Here is a 21,168-nt window from a genome sequence, read left to right on the forward strand (position 1 = left end):
AAATACTGGTCACAGTCTGGTTTTCTTGCTTCTTTACTGAAATCGTTAAAGAGGAACTTCCATGGTGAGAATCACGCAGGGTATGAGGAGTAGCTTTGCTTTGGAGAGTCCCATGGTTCTCCTTAGTAAAACTCATGCCCGGGCAGTCAGCCTGCACGTAACGGCTTCAGGCTTCACTCACATGCTGCTGTAATTCATCTGGATGTCCAGTCAGAGCTGTTGCAGTGGCAGAGAATCTGGATCCAGAAGATCTGGATCATGGCACTGATTGAGGGCTAGCAGGCTGGGAGCTTAGAATGGAATTACTGTGGGTTTGGTGGGGCAGTGGTTGGTGAACCTTCCATGTGAACATGAGGTGATGAGATCTTTTGAGTTTTTGAGGTGTTGGACACAGGTCGGGTGTAGATGTCTGAAGGGCTTTCTTGCAGTGTAGGCAGGTGGCTCTTGTATCCACTGAGGCCTAGTCATTGACTCCTGTGCTCTGTTCTCGTTTTGTATTTTGTCACTGATGTGTATGATGTATGGTGGTGCTAGTACAGGTTGGGCAGCTTTGGCATGTGGGCTAGGGAGATATCCAGCCCACACAGAGGCACAGTCAGAGAAGAGCCAAAGTCACACGTGTGCAGTTTCAGGCCGGTCCAGCCAGTCTGCCATGCTGTCTTCTCTGGGACATGGAGTAACTGACTCTCTACTAGGGGCTCCTCCTATGCTGGTTGGTGCTTGCAGATATGCTGGCAGTACCTCCTGAGAAGGCCGGGACGTGGCTCTGCTCAGTGTCACCCGCCATGCAGGCTCCGCTGTTTGCTTTGGCCCTTGCATCACTTCAGCTGCAGTTCTGAGTGGTGTTTGCCTTGGCAAAGAAGGATGCTTGTCCTTGGCCCTCCTGATTAAGAATTCAAGAATACAATGTACAGTTTTGATTTTCCTCCTGGAAGAATGCAGACTTTGACCTCTTTCCTGGTGGCTCGGTTCCCTTGGGAGCTGTGTCCTCGGGGAATTTCATGGAAGATGAAGGGAAGGAAAACAGGGCAGCCTCGTGACGTTCACCAGGAGCTCATCCATAGGCCTTTGGGCCCTTCAGAGAAGGGGAGCTTCAGGCAAGGAAGACCCCTTCCTCGTGCACAGACAACAGAGAGTAGAGGCCGGCTAGTGTTCACCCTAGGTAGCACCTGGGTTGGGCATAGATTACTGGAGGCAGGGTCTACTGCCACAGGTGAAAGAGCGTGGTCTTTAGAATGAAGTCAGCCCAAAGCCTCAGAGCCCTCTTGGATCCCTCTGAGTAAACATGCTCTATGAGATCCTAGTGGGATGAGAACAGGTCAAGTTAGCAAATTTGTTGCTGTTTTGAAGATAGGATCTCATTACTTATCCCTGACAGTCCTGGAACTCATGATATAGACTAGGCTGGCCTCAAACTCACAGAGATCTGCCTGCCTCTGCCTCCCTAGTGCTAAGAGTAAATGATTGGCCTTTTTTTTTCTTCTCAAAAGTTTGTGTGCTTGTGTGTGTGTGTGTGTGTGTGTGTGTGTGCTTGTGTGTGTGTGTGTGCTTGTGTGTGTGTGTGTGTGTGTGTGTGTGTGTGTGCTTGGGGGGGGCGCATGCCACAGCTCCCACAGAGTGGTTAGAGGACAACCATGAGTGTGTGTGCTCCTCTGCATGGGTTATAGGTTGAACTCTGGCTGTCAGCTTAGTGGCAAGCACCCTTACCTGGTAAGCCATCTCACCAGCCCAAGTAAGATTGTTGTTGTCAGTTTTCTGAGACAGGGTTTCAGGTAGACTAGACCTTCCTCAACCTCACTGTGTAGCTGAAAATGACCTTGAACTCTTGATTCTCCTGCCTCCACCTTCCAAGTGCTAGAATGAATAGGCATGCATCTTTATGCCTGACTGAGCTTCGTGGTTTCTCAAGGATTATAGTTCACAAGGAGTTCTGACTTCTGGGTAACCCTATAACCCATTGAGGGTGGCAATCACTTCTTCAAGAATAGTAGTACTAGCATTCCTCCTGAGAGGAAAGCTGGTAGAAGACGTTTGTGGTTCCAGGGCCTGGGGGCAGAGTGGTTGAGATTGTTACCAGCAGCTGCCTGGTCATGTTCCTCACACTATGGCTGTTGGCAGAAAGCTGTAGCCATCTAATGAAGGTGCAGGTACCAAAAGGGTCCTGGAGCTGTTGTGCTAAACACAAGTCTGGAGGGAGGAGTCTACCACCACTCCTACATCCCTCTCACTTCCTTAGAAGGATGATTTTGGGGAACTTTGGAAGCATGGGACTATAACCTCTCTGCTCAGACCGAAGTGGTACTTGTCTCTTATTTTAAGAAGGGTATCTACAGTGAAGTGGGGTTTCTCACAGACACCAATTGGCAGGGCATGCCTGCTGAGAGGAGAGAGGCTACAGTGCTGTGTAGCCACCTTTTGTGTGTGTGTCCTGCATGTGTGTGTGTCCTCCTTTTGTATTATAGGTACTTCCAGGGCAGGCCTATCAGTAGAGGCTGAGTGTGCTCTCACTGAGCGGACTGCCCGTACCTGTCATTTTTGTTTGTTTTATTTTGTTTTTTGAGACAGGGTTTCTCTGTGTAGCCCTGGCTGTCCTGAAACTCACTCTGTAGACCAGGCTGGCCCCGAACTCAGAAATCCGCCTGCCTCTGCCTCCCAAGTGCTGGGATTAAAGGCGTTCACCACCACTGCCCTGCCCATGCCTGTCTTTTGAGCACGCACTTCATAGGTTACCTGCCCTTGTCTACCACCAGCATCTTAAGGATTGCAGTTCAGATCTTGTCTCTTTGTAGAACAGCCAGGGCAACAAAAGGCAGCTTGTTTCTCATGCTGACCTCTGAGTTGACCAGCTCTACAGCCCATGTCCCCAGGCCATGTCCTCTAGGTCATCAAGTCTGTTGACTTATGAAGTGCCTGGTGCCCAGTGCACTGTTGCATGAGGTAGTGTTTGTTAGTTGTTGATGACCTTGATGTTCCAGGAGCACCTGGGGCTGTAGGGCATGTCATCATTGTGTCCAGGCTGGTTTGAAAGAGTGCTTGCCTTTGCCTGCTGGGTAGTGGGACTTTCTTGGAGTGTAAATCTTTATTGGAGAGATTGGCTTACTGCACACACTGACTAGCCAGCCCTGAGGTCACAGTGAAGGCTGGTGCTACTCCCTATTTTTGTCAGCAGGAGGGTGGTGGATGGATGCTGCTGGGAGCTATAGTCTTGCTGCTGTTATGTTCTTGGGTTGCAACTTCTGAAGGGCCAGCCCCTGAGGTCTGCACTCTGCCCTTTGACATAGGCAAGAGGATCTTGCACGGGACAGTTTAGCTTCTTCATAGGAGCTGGGAGAGGCAAGCCACAGGGAGCCTAAGGTGTGGTCCATCTTCTCATGGATGAGCGACTGTGAGGCCTACTCAGGACAGCTAGGTGTCACTGCAGGAGCAGAGGGAGTGTCTTTGCTTAGCCCCTCATAGTTCCCTCTTTGCTAAATATTCTGGACTAGTGTTGCCTGTGTCTGTTATCATGTGGACACTTGGACAGTTGATTGCTGCTGACTAGGGCAGGTGCCTTGTGCTTTGTCTCAGTTCCTGGTGATCCTCTCCAGGACCTCCCATGGTGCCTTCCTGTCCTGGCTTAGAGCTCTCCTGAGGCCTCAAGGTAGAGAAGCTGCACTCCCTGAAAGGCCTGTGCTCAGGGCAACTGTCAGCTTACCTAATTTAGCTGTTCCACTGTGCTGTGTTGTGATCCCTGCCTGTGCCTGGAATAATTACTGACAGGCGTGGACCACATTGCCACCTTCTTCCAACCCCCTGCCACCCCCTTCTCTGAGTCATCCCTAGCCTCATTGTGCAAGTACAGCTGCGTGATGACTTGAGGAGCCTCAGCCTGGGGCGGCAGGGAGGTCGAGGGGCACAGCTGCACCCCTGAACTGTATCCTAGGAAACTTCAGACTACAGGTCCAGAGGGAGACTACCCCAGACAGTATGAACTGCTCATCAGATCCTTCCCACACCTACCATGCACTCCCAAGGTCCAGGCTCAATAACTTAGGACCCATTTGACCCCGTGACCAGGGTGACTTATCTCTCTGATGTATTCTCAGGGCCTGGAACAGTGGCCAGACTCTGATAGGAACCCAGCAGTAGTTGGAACTGGTTGAGTTTCATTTCTTGGTTCTGAAGAGGTGACATTGGAATTGCCATCTGCCCACACTCAGGGGCTGCTGTTCAGCTCTTGGCCTGAGGAGCCTTGGCCCAGCATGTTCTGTTTCCCTGGAGGTGCTGACCCAGTTGTGTGGCTGGCAATCAGGTCAAAATGTTAGCCGCAAGAGCTTTGTCCTGCTGGGTCCTGGAGTCTCTGAGCCTGGTCCCTTGCCAGAGAGATTAGAAAGCAGGGAGTGAGAAGGGAGAAGAGTGGCCAGGGTGGCATGGGGAGAGTGAAAGGTGGGACATTAGCTGTTGGTTTCCAAGGAGTCACCTTGAGAACCTTGGGCAGGCCCGAGCTTCGTGTCTGTGCAGGCCTCTTGCAGCTGAGCTGCTGCCAACATTGACAGGAACCCCTTTCTGACTGCTGTAGTGCAGTGGGGGGGGGGGGGGCTGACACCCAGCTCCCTCAACTGTTCCCTACTTTACAGCCCTCACCAGGACCTTTTCTGCCTACTCCAGAGTGGGCTGCCATAAAGAAATGTCTGGTCCTTGGACGCAGGCACCAGTTGAAAGCTGGCCCTTTCCCCACTTACCCTGAGCTGTGTAACCTGGGCTGTGGCATGAACACTGCAATACCCCAGGGCCTGGTGAAGACAGTTTTGATGTGCTAGCTCAAGATCCTGTTCCCTCTGGGGGAAGAAGTTCTGCACAGAATACCTCAGGCCCAGATGCAAGAGACCAAGAGACCCAAGTGGAAGTGAGAAAGTTTTCCTTCTGACTTGGGATTGTGATTTCATACTTGTTGTAGGTGTGTGTGTGTGTGTGTGCGCGCGCGCATCTGTTTTGAGACAGGGTCTCACTATAAATAGTTCTGGTTGGCCTGGAACTCTCTGTGTAGACAAAACTCACTTGGAGGTCTTAGAGACCCACCGCCTCTGAGGCATGGGCCACCACTGCAGCTGTTCTTGAATGTAGAACTTGGTGATAGAGCATTTTCCTAGCGTTCTCAAGACTCCAGTGTTCTATGCAGTGCTGGGGAATGGGGTAGGAGAGCTGGACACGGTGGTTCACGCCTATAATCCCGGCTTTTGGGGCCGAGGCAGAATTCCTTTGAGGCCAGTCCTTAGAAGGCCAGTCCAGGATACATAGTTGAGTTCCAAGTCAGGCAGGTTACAGAGTGAGATCCTGTCTCAAAAAGCCAGATGGGGTATAAATATCAGATTTTAAAAAAAGAATTATTTATTATTATAGATAAGTACACTGTTGCTGTCTTCAGATGCACCAGAAGAGGGCATCAGATCTCATTACAGGTGGTTGTGAGCCACCATGTGGTTGCTGGGATTTGAACTCCGGACCTCTGGGAGAGCAGTCAATGCTCTTACCCGCTGAACCATCTCGCCAGCCCCAGATTTCTTTTTAAATGTTAGGATTTCCACAGACGTTACCTACATTTGGAAATCACTTCCTTCTGAGCTGCATTTTAGCTCAGGGATGTCAGCCTCTGAGGGTCCCCAACACTTGCCCCTGAACATTAGGGGTATTGATAAAACACTTTGAGGGGATCTCTGGGATTGTCTTTCAAGCTTCCATAGTGCCTGCACTACTATTTTTGTTGCGGCCACTTTCTGGTTTTTAGTCAGCAGCCAGCCCTCCTCATCCTCTTCATGATCCAATAGTTTGTAGACTGAAGTATACAGTCATGGCAGGGGAAAGTCACCAAAGAGGATTGTGTCTGATGATCCACACATGCCCCAGCCACTGCTGGTGATGGCACAAAGAAGTGTGGACATTGGAAAGCATGGCAGCAAGTCTGCAGTGGAAGAAGCGTGCCCTTGACGATGGGATGAGACGGGATGGTAGGATCCACAGGAGCCTTGGTCTTATTGGACCCTTGCCAGGCCAGGGCAGAGCCTGATCCTAACAGAGCCAGTGCATTGCTGCATACCTACTGGGCTTTTACACTGCAGGGAGAAGGGAGCTGGAGGCAGAGGTGCCTGAAATGGACCAAACCTGGGTCCCTCTGCACACTGCACCCCTCTTTGTCTTTTATAGAGGCTTACAGAGCCTGTCTCTACTCTGACAGTGACCATCTCAGGTTGGTGAGGCGTGCTGTCCATCTTCATCCATGGTAGACCCATCCTGCCCTGGGACTGGGAATCTTGGACTTGGATGACAAGTTGGGTAGGGTTGAGAGGTGTTGAGAGCCTTGGGCTGTGGTCAGACCAGTAGCCTGCATCCCAGCCCTGTTTCAGGAGAGGCCCAGGTGCTTAAGGCTGGACTACTATGTGTTGTGAGGAGCAGGTGTTGGCCATGAGAGCCTCAACTTGGCTGTCTGTGGACTTGGATGGCTTCTTGCTGCTCACCTAGGCACAGCTGAGGGTCCCGAGTGCATGACTGCTTTATGAAGGCGCGTCGGTGGTGTGAATGAAGTACCACATCGACCGGCATTTGCTGACAGGAAACTGAGCTGGGCTTCAGACTAGACTTGGACTCTGGTGTTTCTTCACTTGGCCATCCTTCTGTGTATCTGTGTTGTGGTCTCTTTCTATAAAGAGACGAGCCAGACTGACTAGAGCCCTCCCTCACTAGTGACCTTGTTTAACCTTATTGACCTCTGTAAAGACTATTCAAATTTAGACCATGGTGACTAGAGGCTCAGCGCATGTGGCCATGACATCATCTGCCCCACAGTTGGCAGGAGTGACGTTCTGAGGGCTGTCTGTCTCTATCATGGTGACCTGTCTTTCTAGGCTAATTGTATTTCTTGTTCTTTCTAATTTAAGCAAATTGCGGTTTTCAGCTTATGTCATTGGGTCCCCATCGTGTCATGCTGTGATATCATACCGCACCCAATCAAGAATTTGGATCCAGGAATCAGGCATGGTGGTGCACACCTTGGGAGACAGTGGCAGGAGGATCTCTGTGAGTTCAAGGCCAGCCTAGTCTATATAACAAGGTCAAGGACAACCAGGGCTACATAGAAAGACCATGTCTTTTAAAAAAATGGAGTTTGTTGAGTAACAGTTTGGATGTGCCTCTCCCTGCACTAACCACCCAACTACCCAAAAAGAAAATCTGTGACCCAAACCATGGTAACCAGCTGTGGCGCCTGTCTGTTGGGAAGCTGTGCTTTTGTGGAGGTTGGGATGAGCGGGACATTCCTGTCACAGGCAGGAAAGACATAGTTAAACTGGTTTCATGTCCAGACTTCTGGAATAATGGGTGTTGACCAGTTCCTGTGGTGGTGGCTGCCACACAGGGCAGATGGTTCGGACCTGGTTTCTGGATTTCCTGGAGACCACTGGACTAGCCTTTACAGCACATGCTGACCAAGGATTTCTTGGTGTAGGGACTAGGCTGGGTGTAAGACCCTGGTGTGGCTTTTGCCTTTGGGGACCTTGTGCAGGAGGTCAGATTTAGAGTGCCGGAAACCTTTAGAGACTCCGGAAACAGTCTGGGAAGAGGGGTTCCAATGTCAGGTAACTTAGGGGCAGTTGTGCTCGCCTCTGTACCCTGTGAGCTTAGCTTCTATGAAGACTCACCAATCCTTCACAGGGGTGTAAGGCCAGCAAAAGCAAGCTCAGTGTTGTTTTGTTTTGTTTTGTTTTTTGTGCCTGTCACTGTCACTGTGTTATTTGCTGCAGTCTCAGATGGTCATTTCTGGTGCTTCTAATGCTGGCTGTGGGGTGGGGGACAGCTGGGGTTATAGGAAGGAGGCCCTTTCTTCTGGCTCTTCCTGATGGGAGGCCACCATGACTATCATATCCAGGCACCCTGCCAAAGACACAGAGTCTCTTTCTTAATTTTGGCAGCTTCTCCAGGGGAGCTATCAGAGCTGAGAAACTAGAACTACCACGTTGGGGGTTGGGGTGAGGCCAGTGCTCAGATTCTGCTGGAGCCCATTGTGTGGCATCTGGGTTCCCCTTCCAGCTCCTGGAAGGTACTGGAGTCTGTCCATCTCTTCTATTACCTGCCTACATCCCTAGTGGACTGAAGCTGGCCTGTGGGTCTGGTAGGACCTACCACTCCCTCAGAAGCTAGGAGTCTAGTGCTCTGTTCTGGAACAGTCCTGTTTCTCTTCCTGCTTCACAGAGAGACATAGGTTTTCTGATGCTGCACATGCTTCAGAGCCTTCCACGGGCTGCTAAGGAGCCCTGGGCTAAGGCCTATGTGCCAGGAGTATTCTCACTCAGTCTGTTTCTTTCTCTTCTGCCCAGAACAGAGAGGGGTTGGCCACAGCCTTGGGCAGGGGCACACTGCAGAAATGAGGCATGGAGGGTGGTTGCCGAGGCTACCCTGGCTCTGTGTCCGAGACCCCTGTCGCCTTCACTCTTCCCTTTTTACCCCAAAGCCCATTTCCTTCCAGAAACCCATGCCTCTTTTTATCTAAAAGAATGCACACACATTCCTACCTTTTTGACTCTAACCAAGCAAGGCACAGCTCAGGCTCCACCTCCTTCAGGCAGGCTTCTATGCTCACATAATACCTGGAATTGATCTTTTTCCCTTCGTACATGACATCCTAGGCAAGTCTTGCTGGATATCCTGCAAAGCAGCCTGCACTGGAGCTACACGATGCTGTGGGGCTCCCTCTTACCTAGGTACTGCTTGGGCTGCAAAGCTGATGCCTGCTTTGCTTCTCTAGTGAGTCCTGGCTGCAGGGGTGAAGCCACAGAATTGGGCCTGAGCTCAGGGTAGAGGGACACACCTTTAATCTAGCACTCAAGAGGCAGAAGCAGGTGGAACTCTGTGAGTTCCAGGACAACCTGGTCTGTATAGAAAGTTCCAGGCCAGCTAGGGCTAAATAGTGAGGTCTTGTCTTTAAAAGAGGGCAGGGGTGAGCTGCAGGACACCCTGCTTGTGACCTCCTGGCAGAAATGCCACATTAAACTTGGCTTGAGCTCTGCTGATCTCTCGGTGAGTTTCCCAAAGCCCCAGTCCTTTTGGGACGTGTTCCATAGAATAGTCTCCTGTGAGTTTGCAGGCACCCCTTAGTGGCATGTGGAAGGTATCTTTAATAAGTACTGAATGAGCAGGTGGATAAGTAAAAGAATTCTGGTTCTAAATATAGTTCCTGGTCCAGAAAAGCCACCCAAAAGCCACCCCACAGTCACAGTGCATTTGGGACAGGCAGGTCACAGGCCTGGGTTTTGAAGGAAGTGTGAGGCTTGCTCACTGAGTAGGATTCTGTCCAAGCAGTAGAGATGGCCTCAGTTGCCCCTAGGCTTGAGAGTGCCCTCTGAGGACCATGAAGCTCTCAGCATGGAGAGCTGGCTTTAGGTTTCAGGGATGGGGAGGCTCCTTCAGCTCCTCCTCTGAATCTTGAGTTTGTCTTGTCTTGACTTTTCTCTTTTGTTCTGTTCTTTATCTTTTGTTTTTAAGGTTTTGTTGTTGTTGTTGTTGTTGTTGTTTGTTTTTGTTTTTTGTTTTTGTTTTTGTTTTTGAGATAGGGTTTCTTTGTGTAGCCCTGGGTGCCCTGAAACTTTGGCCTTGAACTTAGAGCTGACCTGCTCTGCCTCGAGAGCGCCCTTAGCACCCAGCTTGTTTATTTTTTGCAAGGTCAAAAGTGCAGCTTCTGCTTTTCTCCTTGGTGCTCCTTGGTGTTGATAAGGAAGGCATCCCTTCCTTGGTCAGCAAACCCTTCCAGCTGACTGCTTCTGCTTAGCACCTTCCTCACACCGCTCCAGGCACGAGCTTGTTCTCTTATGAGGAGCCAGTCTAGAGCTGGTGGGCAGGGAGTGTACTCACCCAGGAGGGGCTGGGTGAAGTGGGGCAGGAAGAGCCACCAGGGCAGTATGGCTTACTATGTCAGAATGGCTTCTAAATGAACCCTAGAATAATGAGTTGGACTGAGCTCAGAGATCCCGACATAAGCAGATGTGGGGGTACACCTGTATGTGCACACACCCCAAATGGATTCCCACTTTGTGAGCCACTGGGTTTCCTTATAAGGTAGCTGGAAGCCAAGTGACTCAAAGAAAAGTCAGGACACTGGCCAGGAGCCTGGAAATAAGCCTGCTCCTTCAGAGCAGGCCCACTTTTCCAGCCAGGGCAGGTGTCTCTTTGCAGACCTGGAAAGAAACTGGTCCTCTATGGCCAGGAGAGGCCTCCCTCAGAGTGTCAGCCCAATGGCATTCATGCTGCCGCCACTGCCTTCAGGCCAAGACAGCAGACACAGTACATCCCAGGCTAACTGGCTGCTCTTGAGCAGGTGGAGGCTGTGGCCATGCCTAGGTGTCCTGGCTGGCACTTCAACACCCACATTGCCCAGATAACTCCCTCTTGCATTCCTCCTGTATGAGCTCAACTGCATTGAGGAAGTGAAACCTTACAGTTGCCCTCTGCATCACAGGAGGCATGGCAGGTGCCTCAGCGGTCTGTCTCACTTGGCCTTGAGTGGTTTCTGGTATATTCTCCTGTCATTCAGGATGTTAATGAAGCTCAGAGGACTGATCTAAGCTAAGCCTCCTTTTCCTCCCAGGATCCTCAGGGGCATTCCTAGAGCCAAACTCGTGGGTCTACTCCTAGACTCAGTTTCTTCAGCATTTTGCCATGTAACACCCCTGTCTGCTTCCCAGGTACTCTTTGGATTGCACAGTTCAGATAGATTCCCTAACACAATATACATCCACCTCAATTTCCTGTCCCCTGTGTCTGCCTCTCCTGTCTCTCCAGTCAGGTCCCAACTGTCCTCAGACACTGCCTGGTATACAAAGGAATTGGGTCCTGACGGGAACCTCCTTCCTTCCCTTCATAATCAGCAGGGAGGTTCCTCTTAACTTCCTGTTTGACCCTTGACTAGAGTCTCTACAGCCTGGGGCCTTTTTAATGCTTCCAGCTTGGCTCTACTCAGACGCTCCCTCCCAGTTTCCTATCCTGTCTGAGGGACATTACTACACTCACTCACTTCCTCTCCTGTTTGCTCCTGGAGCCCCTTCAGGGCTGCTTGCTTGGCCGGGGGCATTTACACTGCTCTGGCCTACCTGCCTCCTTTTTTAGTCACAACTGGTCCTTCCTGCCCTCCTGTCTCCAGCTTTGTTGGAGCCCTTCTGCCTCCCCTCCCTAGTTGCTGGTTGTGGGATGGGACCTGGAGATTGGTTGGTTGCTGAGTGTCCCTTCCATGTGTGGTCTCTGGGCTAGCATGAAGAGATAACCAGGAAGACAGTGCCCCCGGCCCTGTAGATTTGGCTGAGAAGTGTTGCTGCGTGAGGTTCCTGTGTTCTGGGAGCCTTCGTGGAGTGACGGGTCAGCAAGCCAGGCCCACATGTGAAAGGGATGAGTGAATGGTAGCTTAGAGCTGGAGTCTTCATTCCCAGGAATGAGGGAGGGTCTTCATGTCTCATGCTGATGGTATCCTGCCATACTTAAGGGCAGGCCAATATAGAATGTATCCACCCGTGGGTTTTCCAGAGCCAGGCCCCATTGTGGACACTGGCCCTGGTGCCTTTAAATGTCCCTCTTATCTGTTGTGTTGGCTCTTCAATGAGGCCACCAGTTGGACAGAGTTGGTATAGAGCCTGGTGGCTTCCGTTTCCATCATCCTCAAAGAGTTGGGCTCCTTGTACGGCACTGTCCCCCATGGCTTAGGATGTGGTCTGGTCAGGTTTTCTTTCAAAGTTCCTCCTGGGGTCTTCCCTGACTGGCGTAGGCTGTTGACAGTGTGGGTATTCTGCTAGTAGGATTCTCATTTGGCTGCTGTTTGTGTGTGCCTGTTTTTATGCCATGTAATTAAAACATTTATTTGGCCTTCGCAGTGAAAATCTAATTTCTTGAGTCTAAGAACTGCCGATATTGGCACAGGGACTGCAGTCCGTCGTGTAAACAGATCCGGAGCCTGTTGGATTGTTCATAGCATGGTATTTGTAAATCAGGCTGTGCACTGCTGTAATCAGAGCTGATGTTGGTAATTGGTGTGTTGAGTTAGGGTGGTGGTGTGGGGGGCGTCGCTGAGCATTTGTGTGTGGCCGACGGGTGGCCTCCCACGGCTGACTCAGCCCCGCCAGCCTGGTGCCTCAGAAGCCATGGCTGTGAGTGCTGCCTGTGCCATGCGGCCCTGCGAGGACCCTTGTTGCTGTGCAGACAGCCCTCTACAGAAGGCTCCTGTCCACACCTGGGTGCAGTGCTCACAGCAGGCAGAGCTGGGGCTTCAACTTGGGGAGGTTGGCAGTGTTCCTGACCCCATCCAGGCTGAGCCCTGGATCCCAGCTATGGGTGGATGGTGGTGAGGTGACGCTGCTTTCTCTGTTCTTTTCCAGACCATCATGGAGCAGTTCAACCCCAGCCTCCGCAACTTCATCGCCATGGGCAAGAACTATGAGAAAGCACTGGCAGGTATAGCTGGCCCCTGGCTAGCAGATGAGCTTTCTTCCAGCCTCTTACTGCCTGGGGAGAAGCTACTAGGCCTCATCTGGATGAGAGGAGTAGAGTGTGTGTGCACCCCCATGCTCAGAGTGTGACCCTGCACTTACTGTGACCACAGGCCCTTACCATACAGGCTGGTCTCAGTGCAGGCTGCTTAGAGACAAGGGTGTTGATATGTCTATTCTTTGGAATTTCATGTTAAGTAAAGGATTGGGGTTGGTGCTAGTGGGGACTTTACCACAGCACTACCAAGTGGCCTCCAGCACCACAGTCCTCTCAGGTACCGTAATCTATTCTGTTGATGGCTGCTCCAAGCACACCTGACCCTGTAGTAGGACCATGGCAACAATCTCCTGAATAATCCCAGAGGTCACTGAGGTGAGATGTGGGAGGAGAATACCCCATGGGCCTGGTCTATTGGAACTCACAGCACTGAGCCAAAGCCCTGAGGGCTGGCCTCCTGATTATGTGAGACATAAGGAGGATGTTGGAGGGCTCCCCTTGGCTCTCCCAGGGCCACTGCCCTACCCTTCTCTGCAGCACTGGGCTCAGTAGCATAGCCCCTAGAGACCTGTGGGATCCCAAAGATCATGAGTTCAGATTCTGTCCCCTAGGAATTACCATCTCCTTTGTGGAAGAAGCCAACTTAGAGGGTCTTCATGCCATCCGACGATCCCAGGCTGTGAGTTCTCAGGTTGCTTAAAGAAGTGGCCGCAAGGGCTGGGGAAGTAGCTCAGTCTACTGGTAAGGTGCTTACCACGGGAGCACAATTTCCTAGCTTTCAAGCAAGTCCCAGATGCAGCCACATATACTTGTAACTGTAGCAAGGTGTGCATAGCAAAGGAGGGACTTGCCAGCCAGCCAGCCAGCCTGGCTGAAAAACTAGCAAGCTCCAGGTTCCGTGTGAGCCCTTGTCTCAAGGGACTGAGACAAATAGTGGCAGAACAGGACACCTGACATTTTCCCCTCTCTTCCCCATGTACACAGCAATGCACACTCCTCCATATCCACAAAAGAAGTGGCCATGTGTGGCTGAGGAGATGGCTCAGTCACATGCTTGCCACTCAAGCATGAGGACCTGGGTTCTAATCCCCAGCACCCGTGTGGAAGCTGAGTGCAGCCATGAGCAGCTGTAGCCCCACTGGTGCTGGAAGGGGCTCCGCCGGGGGAGGAGGTATCTGCTCCCCTCCTGCTTTGTCATTTATTTTGCTTGTGGGGTGTTTTTGAGGTAATCTTACTGTTTAGCTCATATTGGCTTCATACTCTCTGCTATCCTCCTGCCTCAGCCTCTCAAGATTACTAACATTTGCAACCACAACGAGCCCTTGGTCCCCTGCTCTGATACCTGGCTTGCCCTCAGCTTTTCTGTCTGGTTGTAACCTCCTGGAAGAAGTCCCAGGAAGCAGAAGTGTAGTGTGGAGACCAATAATGAGTCTCTGTCCTGTCCCCTAAGCCACCCTGCTATCCCCGCCCCCTCAATGATGCTCCAGTTCTCCCAGTAAAGAGCTTTCTGGGTCCTGAATGAAACCAGCTGTCTCTGGTCTGATTCTCAGGACTGGTGAAATTGGAAGGCTTGTATGGCTATGAAAAGTAGGAAAGAGGCTGACACACTCCACACCAGTGATGTCCCCTTCCAAAACCATTCTGTGTGGGTGCTTGGTGACCTAACCATGAGGAGCCTCCACCCTGGTGTGGCTCTCTTCCCTCAGTAGACTTCTGTGTCCTGGTGGCCTGAATCTGAGGTGTGGTCTCACCTTCTCTGTGGGTATGATGGAGGCGACTCGCAGTCTGCTCCTCTTTGATGTTCCCTGCCAGTTCCTTGATGCTCAGGCACGGATTTCCTTCCAGACCCTTCCGGCTCTCCCTTGTGTTCTCACATGGCTGTCCAGGCTGTGTGGACAGGCTGGATGGTTGTTTCCTCTTCCTGTTTTCTCTGATTGTCTGGGCTACCTTAGCCTCGCAGGCTCCCCGCACTACCTCAGCCTTCAGCCTCCAAGTGCCCAACTTGGGTTCCTGTGGTTTTTTACTTTCGTGTGTTTTAAGAAGCCCACCCTCCTACGCAGCAGAAACTCCTCAGTCCCCCAGGACATGGTCTTGTACCATAGAACAAATTGTGTGCACTTAATTGAAAACCATATAAATTTTGATAGAGTGCCTGCTTACAAGTCTCTGACGGAGTTCTGTAGAAAACAAATTAGAGCGTGTAGTGGCACCACTGGTGGCTGCTTCCCATGGCCCTGTTCTCCAGATCAGGCTGCCTCTTCTGTCCTCTTTGTTTGGCAGTCTGAAGGATAGGTAGGTGGGGCCTTCCTCTGATGAAGGAGTGTGCCAGGTACTCCAAGAACCTGGTGGCTGTATGCTCATTCTGTCAGCAGCAGCCACCGGGCTGGTGGGAGGAAGAGGCAGGTGCTGAGCCTTCCACACCCAGGTCACCTGTGCCTCTGATACCCAAAAGCCCCTCTGGCTACTGCAATGGGGATATAATGCCTTTAGCCTGCTTTGGACAGTGGCACCTGCTATTCTGAGACTGAAGACATAGACTCATTTGGCTTGGAATCTTTGGATAAAGCAGTGGCCTCCTGCCTTTCAGATCTGCCTTGATCCTGCTCAGGGTCTGTAGGCGCTTTGTTTGGTGTAGTACACTTAAAGCTGCACTCCCTCCCCCTCGTTGAACAGCACATGACAGGGCGCCATGCTCTGCAGTTTGACTTGAATAGCTCTGGACCTGCACAGTACACTGTGTTCTCACAAGTAAAAGGAACCCTCGTGATAGCAGTGGAATAAGATTATCAACAAGAAACAGTGATGTCCACAGAGGTGATGAAGCTGGAGCACTCCTTGAGCTTGTCCAGGCCTAGGTGGGGGGTGGGCTCCACTGCCATCCTTGTGGGCAGTAGAGTGTTCCTGGGTTTCTGTGCAGAAAGTAACTACTCTCTCCTCTCCCCTCAGGTGTCACCTTCGCTGCCAAAGGCTATTTCGATGCTCTGGTAAAGATGGGGGAGCTGGCCAGCGAGAGCCAGGGCTCTAAGGAACTTGGTAAGACCCTTGCCTGGGAAGAGGACCTAGAGACCCCCCAGAATTGTTGGATATACCCAGGCTGGTCTGGAGTGCTGGGTGTTGGAATGAAGACCAAGCTTTATCTGTTAAATAAGAAAAGTAGTTTTAAAATGGTAGAGCTGATTAGGGGCACTCTGTATTGAAAGTGGAATGTACCATGCAACCTTGGGCTATTGCTTGGAGCTCACCCTAGTGGGCTGTCTCCCTTGAAGAGCATGGCTGGGCACAAACAGACACAGGCAAAGCTACATTTAAGGACATTGGGACCTACACTTAAGTGGCAGATATAAAGGGCCTATGTGGAAGTTGGACTAAAGTGATCACTAACATACTGAGTCATTCCTGGCATGAAAACAAGTACACTCTGGAGGGTGCACACACACACACACACACATACACACACACACACACACACACTCCATAATACAGGACACTTAGGAGACGCTGGAACGTAGACTTCCCAAGTGGTCTTTATTCTTATGCCGCCTATGTTTTACATGGGCTCCTCTGAGCTGATGTTGCAAGCTGGGCTTTAGAGGAACCTAGCTTTTCTTGGTTTTCCTGAGCCAAGATGTGGGTGCTATGTGGTTGAGGTCTCCTGTCCCTCACAGGGATGTTGGGCTATGAGGTAGGCTGTGGCGTGCAGCCCTTTGTTTATCTGCAGCTCTCGGGCTGGTTTCACTAGCCATGAGCACTGAGGACAGACTTCTGCATCTGGCCTTAGCCATAGATGCCTCCCTTTGGGGACCATTCCAGGATGTGGTCCCCGGGTAGATGTGCTCAGAAGGAAGCAGAAAGATGTTCTGAGAAACCCAGGCAGTGGGGTTTGGGAACCAGTAGCTCCCCTAAACTAACAAGAAGTCAGGGTTTCTCTGTCTAGTCCTGGCTATTTTGTAACTAGCTCTGTAGACCAGGCTGGTCTGGAACACACAGAGATACACTTGCCAGTGTCTCCCTAGTGCTGGGATTAAAGACCAGTGTCACCACCCCTGGTTAGAACTGAATTTCTTTATGCATATGCTAATTCTGGTTCTCAGACTTGTCTCCTTTGTACCATGGCTTGCAGGCAAAGACGCAGGTCTTTTTCTCTCACCAGTAGGCTTGTTGGTGTGCGTTTCACCACTGAAAGTGAAGGATTCACTGGGCTTGCTTTGTCTATTGTGAGTTTCTTCCCATTCTCTTTATCTAGCTCCAACTTTTCTCTTTAGTGTTGCAATTACAGCCAAGTGTCACCACACCTGGCCAGTTCATCTGCCAGTGGACATTGGAGTGGCTTCTGCTCTGATTGCTGTGAATACTGCTGCCTTGAGCAGGAGTGTGAAGTACTGGTGTGGGCTTACATTTCATTTCTCTTGGGCAAATACCTGGGAGTGGAGTTGTTAGAGCAAACGGTTGGAGTCTGTATTAAAGCAGCACTGCTTTGCTTTAAAAATAAGTCAGCCCTGTTACCCACCCCCTCCCTGCCCACGGCTCCCGCTCAGTCAGCTGCTCCCTTCCATGTGCTGTTGGCTTCCAAGAGTCTGGAAGGCAGGTTCATGCTGTCTCTTCTTTTTAACTTTATGCTAAGGAATTCTTAGGATGGAGTCTGCTTTCTGATGCCATCCTCTTACCTTACTCAATACAACTATTAAAATCTTTGTTAAAATCAATACACAGTTTTGAAGGTTTTGTTTTATGAGAGTAGTAAATGTCCTCTTCCCAGCTGAGATCCATAATCCTTTGAGATGGCTTGATTTCACGGCCTTATTGGGGAATGAAGCATCAGCTGCAGATATTAGAGTATAATGTGTGAGGAGTTTCCTGTGTGTACGATGGTGAGCCTGTCCATTCCTTCCATAGTCAGGCCTCCCCCTATCCTTGTCCCACCCTCAGGTAACCACTCATCAGCTCTCTGTGCCATCAATCGAAGGTCTATGTAAATGTGGTGCTACCAGGGGCTCCGTAGGCTCCATCGCCTGGCCCCTCTTTTAGGCCATGTCGTACTGTCTGTCGGGTGGCACAGCTCAGTATACCCTCACCTGTGAGCTGCTCCTGGTTGGGGTTATTTCCAAATTCACATTTATTTAATTAATGATGTTCAACATCTTTTCACGTGCTTAGTTGTCACTTACCTTTAGTAAAATGTAAACCAGGCATGGTAGCTTAGTTGTCACTTACCTTTAGTAAAATGTAAACCAGGCATGGTGGCACGCACCTTTAATCCCAGCAGTTGGGAGACAGAAGCAGGCAGGTTTCAGAGAGTTTGAGGCCAGCCTGGTCTACAAAGTGCATTTCAGTACAGCCAGGGCTACACAGAGTAAATCCTGTCTTGAAGAAAAACAAAAATAAATATTTTTTAAAAGATTATTATACTTCCATATTTGGGTTGAGCAAGTGTGATTGTCCGAGAACTATTTCTAGGAGGCAATGTCTCCTACCACATGTGTCACTGGGAACAAGCTAACAGTTTGCTAAGCTTAGTGACATGGGGCTTGCTGAGTTATCTGGCCGGCCTGGCCTTTCATTTTGTGATTTTTTTTTTCCCTGATGCTACGGATGAAACTCGAGTCTCATGCATCTTCTCTTTTTTGTCCATGTGTATGGATGTACTATGTATATGTGCCTTACTATGTATGGAACGTGCCTTGAACTACCTGCACCTCTCAAGAGCTGGCATTACAGGGATGCACTAACAGGCTTGGCCTAGTGGTGTTTTTAGGAGGAAGAACAGTTTAATTTTAATTTTGAATTTAATTGTTGACTTTAGTTTGGAAGCTTATTGATTTTTATTATGACTCTGGTCATGATTCTTATTATAACAGCTTTTCTCTGGAATACATTATAGCCCTTCTAATTCTCGTTTGATGTTAATTGATTTGTTCCCAAACCACTGACTGCTCTTGGAATCATTTTTGTTCATTCCCTGGGTTCTCTGCCCATTTGTTTCTTCTTCCTCCCTCTTAGAACCCATTGTCCCTCCAGTCTCCTCCTGGTCACCTGGCTTCTTCCTTCTCAGGTGGAGCCCCTGGTCTCTTGGAAGCCTGTCTGTTTTGTTCCTGGGTTACTCTCTTGGGGAAATCTTGTTTCTCCTGTAAGGTTCCAAGCAGAGAAATGGGAAGTGAATTTGATATTTTCCTGTCTCGGGCTAGCTTGGCTGGTGAATTCAGGAAGGATCTTTGTTAGTGTTTGAAAGCATCATCTGTCACTTTTAACACCGAGTAGTATTGCTGAATTTAGTACCATATTCATTTTATTCTGTGTTCTTGGTCTTCCCTCCTTGTAAGCTATTAAAACCATTCTGGATGCTCTGAAGTTACCTGGCTGCATCTAGGGTGAGGCTGGGGTTGGTGGCAGCCTCTGTGGTGGGGTGGTCTGTGATCTGCATGGTCAGGCATCCTAGGTGAAGAGGTGAAGGGAGATACTGGGTAGGGTGGAGGAGAGGAGCAGGAATGTTCATAATCCAGAGCAGGGTGGCGAGCCGAAGAGAGAAGCGGAGCTGTGGATAACCAGGGCCTTGGAATAACCCTTATGCCACAAGTGTCAGCTACCGGAAGATTGATATGTGTGACCTGCTGTTCTTCTGCCCTGGACCCATCTGTACTGTCGCCAGCAGTGGGTGCATTCATTTTCACTGCTGTAGAATATTCCATAAACACGTAATTAACCATCTGTTCTCTGGTTTTCTCTTGGTTATACTTGAGTTATTCCCAGTGGGCTTTGCTGTTGTGAGCAAGCTGGTTTGTAGGAGATGTGAGACTGAGCCCTTTAGAAGATAAATGCTCCAAGACTCCATGGCCTTTGACAGCAGCCACTGTGGAACAGGGCTTGCTTGCTTCCTAGTACCCAGAGTGGCAGCTCTTCCTGACTGTGTCTCTTACATATTTATAGACTGTGCTATCAAGTGCATATATGTTGTGCTTTTGCATGTTGTGTCTGGTAAGTCAGACCAAATCATCAGGAGATGACCTTATTTGTAGTCTATTTTAAAAACTATTTGGTTTTCTCCTCCTCCTGTCTGTAACTTCGCTCATTTCTGATCACTTGGTCAGCATGTCCAAGATAAGCTGGTCTAGATTTGTAAGGTTCTCACTGAGGAACCTTAGAGCCCTGAGGGCATGTAACCCCTCCCAAGGTAAAGAAGTCTCTGGCCTGCCCCACAGTGGAGACGCTATCCAGATCAGCCTATCAGCCTCTATTGCTTCCTAATCAGCTGTTTTCAGGGACTGCTCTTTCTTATTTGAGGCATGGTTATGCTGTAATGTCTAGTCTGGTCTTGGGCTAGCTCTGGGTCCCAAGAGCTCCATCCTCCCTTTTCAACCGGGGAAATAGCTAGGCCACAGGCATGCAGCATCATACCTGACTTACATGGTCAGATCTTGACACCCAGCTGAGTAGGGCCTATAAGCTCTCCCTTTTACTATGGGCCTTTTTCCTGGCCTTTCTAGTTTAGGGCCCTGGCTGCACAGAGCAGGTGTTGGCTGTCAAGCATACAGGTTAGTAGACCTAACCTGGCTAATTCCCTCCTTCCTCCCTTCTTTTTCTGCCTTACCTCTCCCCCCACCCCCACCCCCACCCCCACCCCCAGTGCTTTCCCACATAGGATGATGGCATGCAAAGCTGCCCTTGGCTCCCGCTCTGCCCACTGGAGAGACAGCATTGTTAAGGTTGCGTAGGACCCTGTACTTCCTCCTCATCCTTGTGAAGATGACAGGCAGCAGCCACCAGCACCCATTCGGGTCTCTGCAGAGAGTACCTCCCTGCTGCTGGACAGTGAATGCCCAGGGAGTCACCTTGCTTCAAATGATCCCCTAGAGACTCGTCTTTGTTCCTTTTCTTTCTTTTGGAGTAAGTGAATGGCCCCGGCAGTGCCAGCCTTTGATCTTCAGTCTTTCTGTACTGCAGACTCTGGCCTCACAGCCAGGGAAGGGCCTGAGCCTGCAGGCTCACGCAGGGACCATCCTCTCATCTCCCAACCGTGAGAAAGTCTGCAGCCTGTCTGTCAGAGCTTTACTTTGATACAGCCGGCTGGTTAGTCAGGGACAGAGGGCAGCTTTGAGCTCTGCATCGTCACACAGCCCGTCTGATGCCCCTGCCGGTAGCCACCCACTTGTTAGTCTGTGGTTGCCTCCTACCTCTGGATCCCCTGCTTCTGTCTGTGTCAGAGTATTCCCTAGTGCCAGAAACAACTGGCAGTCGTTGTCACTGGGCAGGGAAGCCCTGTGCACAGAGATCACTTTGTGATCTGTGCATTTGGGCACTGCTTCTGCTTTCCTGGGTTATTTGTTACTGGGGCTGACTAGAATGATGTGGGTATCCAGCCAGACATGAGCTCCAGGCTGTTCATGGATTTGTGGAGGCTCTGTGCACTGTTCCCGTGCTCAAGGAGCCCTGGATGGTGACCTGATGCTGAGCAGGTGGAGCTCAGAGACTGGAGCTCTGCTGTGTGCACTCACTGGTCCCCACAGAGGCTCTTACCTTTCCGACTTTGCCTGAGCATCTCTCTCTGTTCCATAACTGGCAGCTGGCAGCTCTGGGGCTGGCATGGAGGACACAGAGCAGGGCAAAGCCACAGCATACCTTGTTGCTGGGCCTTAGGGTGCCCACCATGGATATAGCTCTCACACTTGTCAGAGGAAAGCACCT

The 21,168-nt window shown here is 50.5% G+C and overlaps 1 protein-coding gene across 7 annotated transcripts in view; it reads left to right on the top strand.

The window, feature by feature from the left end:
• Baiap2 (brain-specific angiogenesis inhibitor 1-associated protein 2) overlaps window positions 1-21,168 on the top strand; it is a 66,867-nt gene that overhangs the window by 4,803 nt on the left and 40,896 nt on the right. For all 7 annotated transcript variants that reach the window (XM_006531966.4, XM_006531967.4, XM_006531968.4 and 4 more), the window contains exons 2-3: window positions 12,384-12,459; window positions 15,439-15,525. In XM_006531966.4, the coding sequence (XP_006532029.1) occupies window positions 12,384-12,459; window positions 15,439-15,525 (163 nt within the window). The remainder of the gene's footprint in view (window positions 1-12,383; window positions 12,460-15,438; window positions 15,526-21,168) is intronic.

The sequence above is a fragment of the Mus musculus genome, chromosome 11 (assembly GCF_000001635.26).
Source record: "Mus musculus strain C57BL/6J chromosome 11, GRCm38.p6 C57BL/6J".
In the NCBI taxonomy this organism is placed as follows: domain Eukaryota; kingdom Metazoa; phylum Chordata; class Mammalia; order Rodentia; family Muridae; genus Mus; species Mus musculus.